The 17469-nt window shown below is 31.4% G+C and overlaps 1 protein-coding gene across 1 annotated transcript; it reads left to right on the forward strand.

The window, feature by feature from the left end:
• Positions 1 to 8832: 8832 nt before the first annotated feature.
• On the forward strand, positions 8833 to 10656 carry LOC130445866 (putative eggshell protein). Its single transcript, XM_056781753.1, has 2 exons — positions 8833 to 8847; positions 9910 to 10656. Exons 1-2 carry the CDS (start codon positions 8833 to 8835, stop codon positions 10654 to 10656), a joined length of 762 nt encoding a protein of 253 aa, XP_056637731.1.
• Positions 10657 to 17469: the final 6813 nt, after the last annotated feature.

The raw sequence follows: 17469 nt of genomic DNA on the forward strand, positions 1-17469 counted from the left end.
GCGATTGTAGCTTTTGTAGGCAAGATGCTGAAACACTGAAGCACATAATTTCTGCATGCAACTAAACAGGGTGGCTAGCATCAATGATCTGGGATTGTACGAAGGGCTGTCACATATATGCTCAGTCTAGCTCTAGCAAAGTAACAGTAATTGTACGTATCTCTTATATAGTGCAATCTAATACATCAACATCCTTTCCATCCATTCATGTAGTGGGAAAATTTATCTCAAATGTGTTTGGAATTATGTAAAATCGCGAGGGTATTAATAGGATTTTTCGGAAACCTTGATCGGGTGAACCTGACCATAATCTAAAACTGGATCACGATCTTTGGTGTTCCGAAACTGATAAGATCCTTTCTAGCTTGCAATACCGGTAGGCAAATGAAATCAGTTGAATGGTTGTTTCTTTTGTCTACGGTTCATTCTCCTCAAGTTTCTGCCTACTATTAATTCTCATGAACAGATTAATTGATAGGTTACTGAGGTTTGCGGTTTTTATACTTTTCGCCATTTCAAGATAAAAATTGCCCATTACTTATTAAACTTTAGTGCAAAATCCGTTTTCTTGTCTTGGCATCATATTGGGTTTCAGGTCTAAACTAATGATTAAATACTTCGTGCATCGGGCGGTTGTCATTCCGAATTTTATTCATCCTCTGTTGGTGTGCATCAAGCACTCGATGTTCTAAAATGCTAATGGTTGTTAAATACTCTTAAATTTCCGCGAAATTTTTTCGATTTTTTCTTCTCCTGGCAATAAGAAACGCGACAAAAAAGAATAAGCCAAATGGGGTCATCCGTTCGAACGTAATGGCGTGACCACGGAAAATAAGGATTTATTTTTAAATATATGAGAGGACTTATGCTGCTCCACAGCAATGACTATTTGGATAATTATAGCTTCGTCATAAAATCATGTTTGATGTCCACGCTTAACTCTCCTCAGACTCGACCAATTCATTGATATTATATCTCCAATTAAAAGGCTTGATTTACTCAGTATTTTCAGACCAAAACTAATAACTTGCCTCAAAAAAAATTCGAGATATGCAGCATTGAGTGGAAAAAAATATCAGGAAAATTAAAAAGCGCTTAATGCTCCTCAGAAGCAACCATTTCATTAATATTATATCTCAAGTTAAAGAGCTTGATTTACTCAGTATTTTCATACCAAAACTAATAACTTATCTCAATAAAAACTCGAGATATGCAGCATTGAGTGGAGAAAAATATCAGGAAAATTAAAAAGCGCTTAATGCTCCTCAGAGTCAACCAATTCATTGATATTATATCTCAAATTAAAGGACTTGATTTACTCAGTATTTTCATACCAAAACTAATAACTAACCTCAATAAAAACTCGAGATACGCAGCATTGAGTGGAGAAAAATATCAGGAAAATTAAAAAGCGCTTAATGCTCCTCAGAGTCAACCAATTCATAGATATTTTATATCAAATTAAAGAGATTGATTTACTCAGTATTTTCAGAGCAAAACTAATAACTAACCTCATTAAAAACTCGAGATACGCAGCATTGAGTGGAGAAAAATATCAGGAAAATTAAAAAGCGCTTAATGCTCCTCAGAGTCAACCAATTCATTGATATTATATCTCAAATTAAAAAGCTTGATTTACTCAGTATTTTCAAACCAAAACTAATAACTTATCTCAATAAAAACTCGAGATATGCAGCATTGAGTGGAGAAAAATATCAGGAAAATTAAAAAGCGCTTAATGCTCCTCAGAGTCAACCAATTCATTGATATTATATCTCAAATTAAAGGACTTGATTTACTCAGTATTTTCATATCAAAACTAATAACTAACCTCAATAAAAACTCGAGATACGCAGCATTGAGTGGAGAAATATATCAGGAAAATTAAAAAGCGCTTAATGCTCCTCAGAGTCAACCAATTCATAGATATTTTATATCAAATTAAAGAGATTGATTTACTCAGTATTTTCAGAGCAAAACTAATAACTAACCTCATTAAAAACTCGAGATACGCAGCATTGAGTGGAGAAAAATATCAGGAAAATTAAAAAGCGCTTAATGCTCCTCAGAGTCAACCAATTCATTGATATTATATCTCAAATTAAAAAGCTTGATTTACTCAGTATTTTCAAACCAAAACTAATAACTTATCTCAATAAAAACTCGAGATATGCAGCATTGAGTGGAGAAAAATATCAGGAAAATTAAAAAGCGCTTAATGCTCCTCAGAGTCAACCAATTCATTGATATTATATCTCAAATTAAAGGACTTGATTTACTCAGTATTTTCATATCAAAACTAATAACTAACCTCAATAAAAACTCGAGATACGCAGCATTGAGTGGAGAAATATATCAGGAAAATTAAAAAGCGCTTAATGCTCCTCAGAGTCAACCAATTCATAGATATTTTATATCAAATTAAAGAGATTGATTTACTCAGTATTTTCAGAGCAAAACTAATAACTAACCTCAATAAAAACTCGAGATACGCAGCATTGAGTGGAGAAAAATATCAGGAAAATTAAAAAGCGCTTAATGCTCCTCAGAGTCAACCAATTCATTGATATTATATCTCAAATTAAAAAGCTTGATTTACTCAGTATTTTCAAACCAAAACTAATAACTTACCTCAATAAAAACTCGACATATGCAGCATTAAGTGGTGAAAAATGTCAGGAAAATTAAAAAGCGCTTAATCCTCCTCAGAGTCAACCAATTCATTGATATTATATCTGAAATTAAAGAGCTTGATTTACTCAGTATTTTCAAACCAAAGCTAATAACTTACCTCAATAAAAACTCGAAATATGCAGCATTGAGTGGAGAAAAATATCAGGAAAATTAAAAAGCGCTTAATGCTCCTCAGAGTCAACCAATTCATTGATATTATATCTCAAGTTAAAGAGCTTGATTTACTCAGTATTTTCAAACCAAAACTAACAACTTATCTCAATAAAAACTCGAGATATGCAGCATTGAGTGGAGAAAAATATCAGGAAAATTAAAAAGCGCTTAATGCTCCTCAGAGTCAACCAATTCATTAATATTATATCTCAAGTTAAAGAGCTTGATTTACTCGGTATTTTTTACCAAAATAAACAACTAACATCAATCAGAATTCGAGATATGCAGCATTGAATGGAAAAACCAATTCACTCATATTATAATGAAAATGAAAGGGCTTGATTCACTGAGTGTTCTTAGACCAAAACGAAAAACTTACCTCAATTAGCACACGAGAGATGAAAGGAGCTATAAAAACATCGAAAATGAACGGGAAACGAGTCATGTTTCAGTAAGTAGAGCATAAGAAACTTTGAATGCTTGATGACAAATCTAGGCATAAATACCGAACAGTAAAAAAAATGAAGGAAATCGACCAGATTTTTATAAATTTTTTCAATATTTAGATAGATAAAGATAAATTAAAATTTATGAAAAAATTCAAAGATTAATATAATTACTATATCACTAAAGCACACTTTATACCTAAAAAGGTATTAGGTTTCCGTTTTTGTGCATAATCAACTCAAAAACAATAAACTGAAAAGTATGAGAAAGAACGAAAATTTATTTCATAAACAGCGAAAAAACGATGGTGTTCCCCCAAAGTACCAGTAACAACTTTTCCAGAATATACGTTTTTGAAAAACGTCAAGTGCTTAACATTTCCATTAGATATTACTTAAATTTACAAATGGTAAAATAATAGGTATTTAAATAGTTAAACCTATTCTATAGACAGTTACTACCTAAATAATATGTTTGTAGGCATGCCATTAATAACATATTACACCGGAATCTAAATAAAAAAGATTCCTTGAAATGAATAATATCCATTTCTAAAATGTTATTTATTATGGAAAATTTGAGGGAAAACCAGATTCTTCCGAAATACTTACCGAAGGAACATTTATATAAATATGGATCCCAAACATACAAACTTAAAGAAAATTCTACAGTCAAGTTAAGTTTATCAATTGACGCAGTAATATGGCCAAACTGGTGAGTTAGAAATGTTCTTTAAAAATTTGTGGGTACAAATCAATTGTTATTGAAACATTAAAATAATAAATACAGCAGTTTTTTAATTTAATACTTTCAAAAATTCGACAAAATTCATAATAAAATTTAAAATAGAAATAGAAATTTACGTATACATTGAGTATACCAAAAAAATAACAAGCTTTTCAAAACAATATGATAGTTAATTATGCAAAAATTGAGTAAAGTAATAATTTTTTTCACGAGTAGGACGGTTTGATAAATCTTACGAGTGACAAAAAGTTACTTTACTCACAAGTTTCATACAAAAATTTTTCTACATCCGTAGACTTAAAAAAATTACTTCTATTCCCTCCAACCAGTCAAATATAACCTTATTACATTACTTGTACTTTACTTTTGGGTTTTCGGAAAGTCAAGTTGAAACATCTAGATATTGTCACCATTTTAACGTCAATATATCATTATTTCATCCACATATACTATTGATGTAAAGTTTTTTTGTTTGCTCAAAAGTTTCAATAGATTTTTTCAAATCTAAATCGACGGGAACAACGTAAGATAGATACAAAATGTCTTTTCAAGCAGCTAGGTTCATTACTTTAACCTGCCAGAAGAAGATTATCTCATTTTTTCAGATCCATCCATTTTTGTAAGATTCATCAATGTATCTAGACGTGTACTAGGCTTACCTCATAGTATTTCTGATTTTCTGATTTCTGATAACCTTTTAATAAATGGGTAACAAATCAAATTTCAATTTAGAAAAATTTTCATCACTTACATCGCTGTTTTACTCACTTGTTTTTCGTGACATAAGTTCATCCAGCAAGCCAGTGCTTTCCTTGAAGTTTCCAATGCTTTTTCTCTAATTACCCCTTCGGATATAGGCAAATTCTGCGCTCTAGCCGACTAAATAACTTTGTAATTGCTTTTCCTACACTTTCTTCAGCCTTTTGACACACCTCTTTTACTTATAGTGTTGACTGTTTATGTTCTAGAATAATAGACACTGTTCGTGCGTAATTTACACCTACATCTTTATTTCGAGAGCCACTTTTCACTTCTTTTATCAGCTTATATTTCTAGTAATCTGATAAAGTTTTTAACAAGCGTTTTGATAACATTAACAATCATAAAAAAGCCTTAGGAATCGTACAAGCGAATTGAAATAGAGCAGAAACTTGGTTGCTTGAAACCGTTGTAAACAAGAATAAATCGTAATAAAGAGGCTCCCTACCAAAATTTGACTTATTAAATTCGGCTAAAAATTACAAATTTGATTTAGCTTATCAGAAAATTCGAGTTTCCAAAGTTCGACAGTTCATGTTTTGCGATCCATTAACCAATTAATAATATATTTCATGATTCAATTTTCAGGTATTATCTATAGTATGTTTAATTATTTGCACAATGCAAATTGCTGAAGCAGCTCCTGGATTAGGACAAGTCTTAGGAAACTATGGTCGAGGAGGTTATGGTTTTTCAAACAATAATCAACGTGGTCAGTTAGGCTTTAACCAGCTTGGACAATCAGGGTATAGCCAGTACGGAGTTTCGACCTTTAGCCAACAGGGACAAAGCAATGGTCTTGGTTATCCACGTAATCAACTTGGTTTTCCTTCAGTTGGGCAAAATAACCTTCAAGGTGGTAGACTTTTTTAAGTAAAACTAGAGTGAAAAATGTTTCTCAACTCAGTTATGTTATTTGTAAATAAATTATTTCGATAAAATATGGTTTTTATTGTAAGTCTGAATGCTTTTTACTATTCAGTTGCTTGGCGATATAAAGATGAGAGATGATGAACTGTAAAGAATAATAAACAAAATAATTGTGATTTTTAACCGATTTATTTCTAATTATGGGAAAATATATCCAGATTTACGATAAATAAGTAAGAAAACGAATTGTTTTACCCAGAAGTTAAACCCCAATATAATATAAAGAAGTAATGAAATATAAAAAAAAATATGCTGACCATTATTTGTTCAATTTAAGTAGCCCTCAAGATTTTTAGAAATGATTATAAATTTTTATCGACAGAAAGTACAGATTATAAATTATTTTAGACAAGGTTCAATTCAATTGAAAGAGATAAATTGTTAATAAGTTCACATGAATGAGATACTGTTTGAAAGTAGAACGATAGAAAATCGACGCCGATATAGAAAGATGAAATTATTTGTTAGAGAAGACGATATTAATGGAGATTGAAATATTGAGGGGAGAAAACAAAGATATCTTTATTATGAAACATGATAAATGAAGGACACAACATGTTATTACAGATTCTCACAGAGTTGTACTTAATATAACAAGCGAAGATAATTTCAGTAAAATCAAATACAAAGATAAATTTGTTGCTTCAAAGTTTTATTTGCAAATTACAAACTAAAGTAAAAATCACTATAACTTTCATAGAATTAATATAAACATTATACAGAAAACTGAATCTCTATCATCATATTTATATCAATATAGGGGTGTAATAATTATTATTGTTCTTTTCCTTCCATTTTTATGACTTCTGACAGTATATAATTCCCTCTCATTCCTCCGTATTTCAAGTTCAAAGGTGACTGACACATAATTCCATTGGATTTTTACTGTAGTTTGTTAATCGATAGAATAATAACAAATTCAATGTTTCTAAAATAAATATTTAGTAGATCTCATTGATTTATAACACAGCGTTCAACGGTTTTATAATTTACAGTTGTACACTACTTCAAATAAAAAAGGCAAATTCAATAGCTCTCGAAACCGGTAATTTTGATCACGAGTTTTAAAATAATAGATCAATGAAAAGATATTAATTTTTTATGATGGTAATAATTATTAAAAATAATATATAGGATGTTCAGAAAATTAATACCAAAATAAAGATATAATATGCCAAAATATTTTTCGTAGTAAATCTAACCTTCTTAATGATTTTCGTTGCTGGAATTTATTATTTAGAAATTTGTGGACACTACGAGTTTTGACATGAGATTTAATTCGTGAATATAACAAATCTATTACACTCCTTGTCTTCTTCTAATTACCATTTACTTGAAAGGGATAGACAAATTTTAGGAAGACCCGCAACAAAAAAAAGACACAGAGAATAGTCGCCGGGCATTTTTTATTGATGACTATCGTTTCACTTATTAGGATTTTTCGGAAACTATAATCCAGAACGAGATTTAGATCACAGATTCCGAACATCGCGTTCAATTTTAGAGTGGAAATTTTCAAAATACAAACTATTATCTGCAGAATGCAAATTTTATGATTTTTATTACTTTTTGTGTGTTAATTAAGGAATTATATACGCTGCGACCCAAAGGATCTATTGTGTCCAAGTTGTATAATAGATTCTAGCTATTTAATAATAGTTATTAAGCAGTTATCAACCATTCTCCATCTCATATGGATTTTACAATAATATTTAATAGTAATAAGCCTTTTCTTATGCTGAAATACCGAAAAGTATGAAAACCGCAAACCTCAATAACCTATCCATAACGCTGGAATAAATAATTTTTAAAGTTAAATGAACCACAGACAAATAAAAGAACCCTTTATCTAATCATATTCACCCACCAATCTACCAGAATAGAAAGGATCACACCACATGATTACGACCCGATTAACTCGATTAGCTCCGATCAACAATGAAAGTGATCCAGTTTGGTTTCCGAACATTCAGATCATGATCGCTTTGACCCGATCATAGTCAAGAGGTATTTATGTTCTTTATGCTGCTGCTTTGCATTTGGAGTTCGATCGACTACAAAAGCACCCAGGCTATGATGGGCCAGACCCTGGATAGATAGAACAAGTGGAAACATAAGTTAAGCTGTAGAATTAGACAAAAAACATACAAACATTAGCTGAGAATGGATGAAAAAACATTTGAAAAACTCCTAAGAAAAATAAAAAGTTAGATCAGCATCTAGAAATGCAGCTTGCGCGTAATAAACCAAACCGATAGAGTTGCTTAACATGATGCAAGACAATTTGCAAGAAATTGCATACAATTTCTTGCAAGATCAAGTTAATGGACGAATATTGAACGTAACTTGACATTATGCAAGTCCTTTGATTCATGATTGCCAGTAATATCAAGTAAACAATTTCTTAACCTCATATTTTATTCAATATTTTGTGATCGGTTTAAAAATTAAAATAACTAAACTAAGTAAAGTGAATAAGAAAAAGTGCATCACTCGCAATAATTATATCTGCTGCTGCCTTATTTTTTCAGTCACATGGACAGAAATTGCACCTATGCGATGGTGGGACAAATTCGAGAATGTATAAACATTTAAAAATTAGATAAAGTTCATCTGCGCATGCTTTTGATCAAGAAATATTGCGTCTTGCATTGCATTGCACGTTGCCTTGCATCATGTCAAGCGACCTTAGTGTCAAACCACGTGCAATATTACAAAAAAAATCAACTTTGTAGTGTTGCGTGTGATAAAGATCAATTAGTTGACTAACTAGAAATTGATTAAATATAAGACGTTATATTTTCTGTACTGCACTGTGTAGATCATCTTGAATGAAGAAAAAAACAAGATTCGCAAAGTTTATTGCCCGACCTTGAACGCAGCGAACATTTTCACCTTTCTTTCATTTTTTGTGCACAAAACTACTTAGCATAGATTAAAAGCTGTGGGAAAACCCTAACCTAAGACCATATCAATTCTACGGATTATTAATTGAAGAAAAAGACGAACTCACGAGTATCATCCTGAAGAATCATATATAAATAAGTTCTGAAGTGGAATAGCAGTTAGTTCTTGAAGACTTCAAACAAACGACTTATCAAAATGATAAAACAGATGGTAAGTTTACAGTTACTGTAAATAATTAATTTTATTAGTTTTATTATTTCGAATATTATCTCCTTTAGATATTGGAAAATAAAGGATATAAATGCAAAATGGTTTTTACTAAAATTTTCTAATAGTTTAGTATTTATTTAATTGTATTCAGACTGAAGACACATTTTCTAAAATCAAATCAAAATATGCTCACAATAAACAAAAGATTTAGTCATTAGAAATAAAACCAAAATAAATTAGAATTTATTAATTAGTCATATGTACACTGTAAAGTCGGAATATAATCAGTATACTGGTCAGTACTAAAGATGTCATGAATCGATGACGTACTATCGATTTGTTTTCAATTATTATACAATTCATAAGCAACAATCGACTAGTATGGGTTTTTCAGCCAAATCCAGCAAAAGTTATTCGCGCACGAAGCACTTTGAAGCAAATGGTCGCCTGTTTTTACGAAATAACTGGACATGTCATTACCATTTCATTAAAGCAACGTAGAACAGTCAATCTGAATGGTACTCCAGCATTTGTTTGCCAGAAGTGTTGGAAGAAATCGGAGAAACTAATCGTAGAAGACGATTCATTCTCCACTACAACCCCTGCTAGTTCTCACTTACCAACACGAACAAAAACGTTTTGAACAATCAAAACATCATTATGAGTCATCTGAGTCATCCGTAATCCTTGTTTGCACCCAACGACTTCTTCTAATTCGCGCAAATCAAAAATAAATTGCGAGGTCAACATTTTTCTACATCTGAGAAGCGGTTGATGTGTTCAAATCACATATTTTAGAGGTAAACAAATCGGAATAGAAAAGATGCTTCAACAATTTGTTCACACTAATGAAAAATTGTATTAATCTCAATGGAGAAAATTTTGAAAAACAAAAATAGTATGCTTAATAATAATAAATATTCGTTTTTCTTCGTTATCTCAAAACTTAATAGTAACCCTCGTAGTAAAAAAAAAGATAAAGTATCCCGCATAGACACCTGATGAAATAATTACCATTCACACTTTTTCCCCAATAATTACAGTTTCATTTTATTTTTTCAGCTGTGCATTGCTATAGTCATCAATATCCTCTGTATATATTCCAACGCTGCGCCTGGTCATGGTCATGAACGTGATTATCACAAATCTGAGCTGAAAGATAACTTTGGACACCATGATTATCCCAAACATGAATCCAACCACGATTTCGGACCTCATGATTATAAAAACCATGAATCCAAACACGATTTCGGACCTCATGATTATCCAAAGCATGAATCCAAACACGATTTAAGGCCTCATGATTATAAAAATCATGAATCCAAACACGATTTCGGACCTCATGATTATCCAAAGCATGAATCCAAACACGATTTAAGGCCTCATGATTATAAAAATCATGAATCCAAATACGATTTCGGACCTCATGATTATAAAAACCATGAATCCAAACAGGATTTCGGACGTCATGATTATGAGAAACATGAAACTAAACACGATTTCGGACCTCATGATTATCCAAAGCATGAATCCCAACACGATTTCGGACGTCATGATTACCAAAAACATGAAAGTAAGCACGATTTCGGACTTCATAATCATGAGAAACATGAGACAAAGCATGGCTTCGGACCTCATGACTTCGACAAACATGAAACGAAGCACGATTTCGGGCCTCATGACTTCGAGAAACATGAAATCAAACACGATTTCAGACCTCATGATTTTCAAAAGCATGAAGTGAAGCACGAACCGCATTTTTTCAAAGACGACCATCAAGGACATGGATATGAATTTAAACGCAACTAAGAAAATAGACATAATATCCACGATTTTGGAGACGACCATCATTAAAAATATTCCTTATGAATACCCATTCATTAACATTATAAAATATTTTTTTAATGTATTGACTGATTTTAAATGAATTTATTTTTCTATAAAAATAGAATTTTATTAAAATATATTGATTTGAGTAAAAATTTTTACTAGATTTAAAAAATATCTTGAAAATATTAAAATTTATACCAATGTTTAGATTGTTTATTGGCAAAATTTAAACTAAGGGACAAATTTGTAAAATAAAAAAATCACATTTTTCCTAATATTTTAAGTCGCAAAAATTCACATCATATCCAACAATCACACGAAATGAATAAAAATGTTAGAAAATAAAAGCGACTGTTGTTAATATGTGAATATTTTCAATACTTGGATATTCTATGATAAGAGGATTGTTTTATTTTAACCTCCGATGGGCTCTACATAATCACCTCAACGATCAAGTCATTATTCATATCTGTGAATGTAATACCAGTACCCTCTTTTAAAATCTAGGCGCCAATGAATGGAAGTGCTTGGTGGCGTTTTTTTCAGCTCTACGTCAGTGTGTCGTGTGTCGCCCTCCAAGCTACTGTTTCAATTCAGTTCGATTCAAAAAATATCCCATTGAAATTGCTACAAAAGTCGTTGTGAGACGGGCACTGTCGAGAATCAGAACAATTCCAGAAGCCTTTTTGTTTGTTTTAAATAGCTCTCCGTAAGGTCGCAAAGTTACACAATATGAATCGGCATTAATTGTTATTTCAGGCTGCATAAACTTTCAACTCACGAGTGACACATCTTTTTGGTTCAAAAAAAAAACAGTTGCCATAATAATACAGTTCGTTTGAATTTTGTGGTTTTCGTTAGAAAATTTGCGTGCATCGATTGTTTTAATTGTCGTTTCATGGAACATGGTAACATGAAAGAAGAGGTGGTCGCTGTGTACGTAGACTCTGCACCATCACTTACGACCATGAAACTTTGGGTAGCTGAAATCAACCGTAGCAGTATCGGCTTCTCTGACATCGAGCGTTCTAGCTGATTAAAAAACTACGACTACCTACGATATTATCGAAAAAGTTCACCACTTTGGAGCAAACTATCATTCGAATGAAAATTTTCCGGCCTTATTGTTACGGTAACAAAATCACTCAGATTTTGTGAGTAAATTAAAAACTGTAGATGACCTGAATCCACCACTACACTTACAAACGAAAACAAATCAAGACGGTGGATTGCATAAGGCGACCTGATCCGAAAAAGAAAAAGATTGTTTCATTTGCCAAAAAAATGAAGGCACTGTTTTTTGACATTGTCCCCATTAACATCATAAAGGTAAAACAATAACAGGACATATCAATCCTTTCTAGGATTGAGGGAGAAATTGCAAAAAAGCGACCGCATTTGAAGAAAAAAAAATCACATTTCAGTGATTACCTTGGCTGAAATTCATACATTGAAATTCGAATTTGATGACCATCCACCGTTTACACCAGATTTGACCCCAGCCGTGGCAACGTTTTTTTCTCTTTCCTAAACTGAAAGTCTCACTTGCAGAAGTTTTTTATCAGACGAAGTCGGGAACCTTTTGTGAAAAAATACCTTAAATCCCGTTCTGCTGCTGTTTATATAATCTTGATGTTTAAAAACACGACTGTGTAAAAATCTGTCACCTTTAGATACATGCAATTTTAAGGTTATGTTTACTAGCAAACCAGCATCATGTTCACGTTAATTCTGTGCAGCTTTGAATTCGGGGTGTATTTTCCACATTTTGCACGTCCGCGTTCATTCTGTTCACCGTATAAATATAGAAAAAAAATCCAAATAGCTGTAACTATAGTCAATTGGATTTAAAGTGACCGTCAGTAATACACGTGCCGGTATTTTCGGGAGTTACGCGCATGCGTAACAGACAAAAGAATTTACGCGCATGTGTAGGAAACATGATTTTTAAAAAATGATACATACACAACTTTGTTGTATGCTGCTACGTTCACGAGCTTTGATTCCTTTCTGTAAACGTTGAATGGCAGCACAGATTTTTTTCTACAAGGAAAACTAAGAAAAAAGATATAAAGTACAAGAAACGAACATTTAAAAAAGATGGAACTTCAGCATCAATTTCTAAATGAAACGAGCAATATCAAAGATGTCGTCTTATGTCTGCTACTCATGCGCGTAACTCCCGAAATACCGACACGTATGTATTACAGTACTCAGGGTTGAAGCTTTATTACTGGATTGGTAGATGGCATTAAAGAAGTTAAACTTTGATATTTTTTGACTAATAATTTCTTTATCTTTCGTAATAATGATTTTTTTGGTACTTCTAATACCTCCAAGAATATATGTATAAAGTTTCATGATGATTGGTTAAGTTGTTTTCTATGAAACGGAAAATATACTTCCAGCAAGAAAAATGTTCAAACATTTCACTTATTATCGATATTCCACTAGTAAATTAAAATAATATTTCTTATAGTTTTCACACCACAATTTCACAAGTTCATTGTGAAGGAATTTAGCATGAAATTTCCCTCTGCTAGATTATTCGATATTGATATGAAATATGCTTTCGAAAGCCGGACATTGTAATTTTTGACGTAATACAAAATTGTTCATTTGCATATTATCTTCACTGTGGAAAATTTTAAGTCATTCTACACTTGAAAAAATAATGTAATATTAATTACGGTTTTTTAATTTAAAAATCATCTTTAAACCGAAAAATGTATTTGGAAAACATGAGTTCCCCGGGCAATACCAATCATTAATGAATAAATACCTATAAATGAGTATATAATAATCATTCGATCTAATAAAGCTGTAACAGTCTCATTTACATAAATCGTATTAAAACAGTGATAACATGGTTAAATATTCGGTAAGTTTATTCAAATTTTTACTAATATCAAATGTCAAAAAGCGATATTAATTTATTGTAGATTAAACTAAAATCTATGTCTATTTAGTCAGATTTTTTCAGTCCTCTAACAAAAGATTCAATAAACAGATAAATCCAGGTTATTACGTCCCAATGTCTTTGCGAATGTTTAGATGAATATCTTTTAAGTTCAAAGAAATATCCTCCGTAGAGTACAAAGTGTTCACTTCGAACATTTATTACAACTTTTTTTGTTTCTATATGATAAGTTGTATGCTAACCAACTAAATTTGTATACATTTCAATTTTTTCCTCATGTAACAATGTTAGACAGTATGCAATTCAGTTAGAAATGTTTGCTTATGTTTTAATACCTCCTGAAAGTATTTTCAATGAATAATTACAATTTGTGATAGTTTTCTTCAGAATGTCTCTTTATGGCGAACGGTTTCCTTGGAATGTACAATGATCTAAAAATCTACATATCTCCTAAGCCATAAATTTTATCGAGTTAAACAAAGAGTACCTTTTTGTTGAAAAACCGATTGAAAAATTCATTTTTGCTATCTTTAGTAGTGTGAAATTATTTATTCTTTCACACTACATGGACATACGTAATCTTTCATTAAAAATTCATAATGTTCGAATGTATAATTTAGAATTATAAATCTGATTTCGCAACTTTAAAGGCCTATAACTCAGAAACGAGCGATCGTATGACAAATTTTTTAATGTCACAGCATTATTTTCATGTCATGCTGCAACAACATCTTCCAATATTTTTTTATTCTACCCAATCATATCCTGCCATTCGGTCTCTCTAAAAACATAAACGAGGAGATGCTATTAAATGCAACCAACAGATTCCCCTTATGACGAAGTTAAATCTTCCTTTGAAGATTTAAATGTGAAGAATAAGAAGGAACTGCTGCTGGTGGCAGAACTGTAGAAACTTACACACAAGTTTTTGTTTTAGAACATAAACTTGAATGCGTTTAGAAAAGATAAGGAAAGAAGAAGTAGTAGAAGCAATAAAAACATTAAAGTAAGGAAAAGGGCATAGATTAGAAGAGCTAAAGTGTAAAGGTCTACAACACTCACAATTACACTGTCTGACGAATCTATTCCGTTCAATATGAAAAAAATATTTGACTCATGACTGCAATAATATTTTTAAAACTTTTTTGCAGGTTTTCGCTCTAGTTTTGGTAGTTACAATGATGAGTTTACCGAGTATAAGTAACGCTCATCCTGGTATAATCGGAGATATTCATCGTGTCCGTAACATTCCTAAGAATATTTTCAATCGCATATTAAATCCCTCTCTTGGTGGTTTAGAACTCGGTGGATTCCCAAGACTTGGACAAAACCTTTTTTCCAAACTGAGGATCAGATGAAGCTAGTATCTACATTGAAATATTGATAATTGTTAGAAATAAATTGTTCCACTATATTTTGATTCAAAATTATTTTGTACCATATCAACTCAATATAAACGTATATGCACCAAAATAATGTATGTATCATGTGATTGGGGTGGGGATTTAGGACACTTCCAATAGTAATGTTTTAGAGTTCCAGTCTTAAAGTATCATGAGAAAAAGTTGGACGGAAAATGGAAAAAGTTGCAGAAGCAAATTAAAAGCTATTTGATAAAGTACCGGAGGAATAAGAAACAATATGAAATAAAACAAGATATGTTATAAAATATATAGTTTTATTTCATAAAAAATATTACAAATAGGTAAATTATGAATTATTTGAACAGTTAAATAATAAATTATAAAATTGAAGTCACACTAAAACTCCATTGAAATTTCTAAAAAAAATCTATCATTAGATGTATCAATTGAAATCAAAGTTTATACCTTTCTCTTTTTCCTTGTTATTTCTTTCCTTCTCTAGAGCTCGCAGAAACTCCTCAAAAACAGCGACACTATTCAAGAGACTAGTTTTCTTATAATCTTTTATTTTTGATTTTGATGGAGTCCTTCCAGCATCAGAGTCCACCAAATATTGTTCTTGTTCCATTGTCTTTCTATCATAGGCATTTATTTCATCGATGAGGCCACTATAATTAATTACGAATTAGGAAATGTATTTTTATCAAAATGCAAAATCTTTAGTGAATAACTTTCTTTCAAACAATGATTAGTTAATTACATAACTTTAACACTGGCTTAATTCTGTTTTTTAAAATACACCGTGTGTTAAACCAAGTTTAAAAGTCTTTGAACTATCATTAAATTAAGTCCCCGACATCGGGAGCTTAAACTGATTTAATCTTTGGTTACAATAGTTTCTGATCCATAATTGTGTTGAAAACAACAGCAGAAACAGACATTCTTTTAGTTTACTGTGTTTAAAGAATTCAAAACATTGCAGGAGTAAAAGCTGCAGAAGACATATATGGTGATCTTAATTTTTTGAAAAGGGATATCCAGGAGAGTGTATAATAGAGATAGAGCAGACCATCTACAAATATGGATAATTATCTCTTTTTTTATAAGTTTTCGGACATTAAAAGCAAACAGTTATTAACATTTTGGAAGAAATTGAGGATATTTTCGAGTTTCCTAATGACTTGTCAGTTTGTATTGGATATATTATCATGTAATAGAGTCTTATTCTGGGTATATGCAGAAAAAAATAGAATAGAATGACCTAATTTTGAATTGAAATTATAATTTTAATGTTGTTGAATCGTTCGTGGAGGAATTTATGTTCAAAACAAAAACATGCGCATTTAACACGTACAGAAAATATTTAGAATACATTGGGAATGTATCTAAATTAACTACCGCGAACGAAGTTATTATTGTCATATGTATATATATGGAGAGTTGCAGAGTAGTTTTTTCACTTACTGTAAAGTAGGCACATGTCCTGGATCAAAGTTGTCAACCAATTTTGGATTGAAGGGTACCGAAATTTTTCCTGTTTTTGGATGAACACAAAATGGTGCTTTCAACAAATGGTTGAATCCCTTTGTTACATTGATATCAAGCCTTGGATAAAAATACTGCAATATAATTTCTTCTTTGAGGTTTCTCATAGATTTTGGTATTTGTTGCTAAAAAGAAACAGCTTATTAAATAAAATTGGATTCAGTTACATGAGTATCCCCTTTTTTCAAAGGGAAATAATATTATACTGCTCTCCTTGTTCAAAAACAAATATTTGATTAGTCCCTTTAAAATCTGAAATAATTCTAAATTGTACAATTTTACAACACAATATTGTATCGATAAGAGAAAATTTTGATATTCTGTATCCCAAGTCACACATACAAGTTATACATATAAAGACCTTTATATAATCAAAACGACTTCCTAATGTCTTTTAATAGTCTACACTTCCTGTAATTCTACAATATAATATGCATACAAGATTATTTCCCAGAGAATGTTTTTTTCCTTCTCAATAGATACAAAATTTTTTATTAGTGGAAGTGTAATAAACACCTATAAAAGATTAAATAAAAAAAGGAATAATAATTTAACATAATTCAATCATAGAACTATGAAATTCTTTTATGTGTGAAATTTATTGTCAACAACTGATCCAGCAAAATTTTTGATAGTTTGGTGTTTGCTCAATAATACAAGACATCTTCTTTCAATAATGCAAGGCATCTTCTTCTTCTTTTGTAACCTGCGCTAAAGTCCTTTTAAAACCCCTAGCTAGATCAAATGCGCCTCAACGTCCCTCCAACCAGCGGTCTTCCTCTCAGTCGCCGTCCTCAAGGAACTCCATACATAGCTCTAAGAAAGTATCCTCTCCATATGTCTCAACCACATGAGATGCGCTTTCAGAATTAACACTACCAAATCTGTCTTAGCTCAGCATTCCTCCGGATCCTCTAAAAACCGTTTTCCCAAACAGGACCAAAAATCTACCATAGGACCTTA

This window comes from Diorhabda sublineata, chromosome 6 (genome assembly GCF_026230105.1).
Source record: "Diorhabda sublineata isolate icDioSubl1.1 chromosome 6, icDioSubl1.1, whole genome shotgun sequence".
NCBI lineage: Eukaryota > Metazoa > Arthropoda > Insecta > Coleoptera > Chrysomelidae > Diorhabda > Diorhabda sublineata.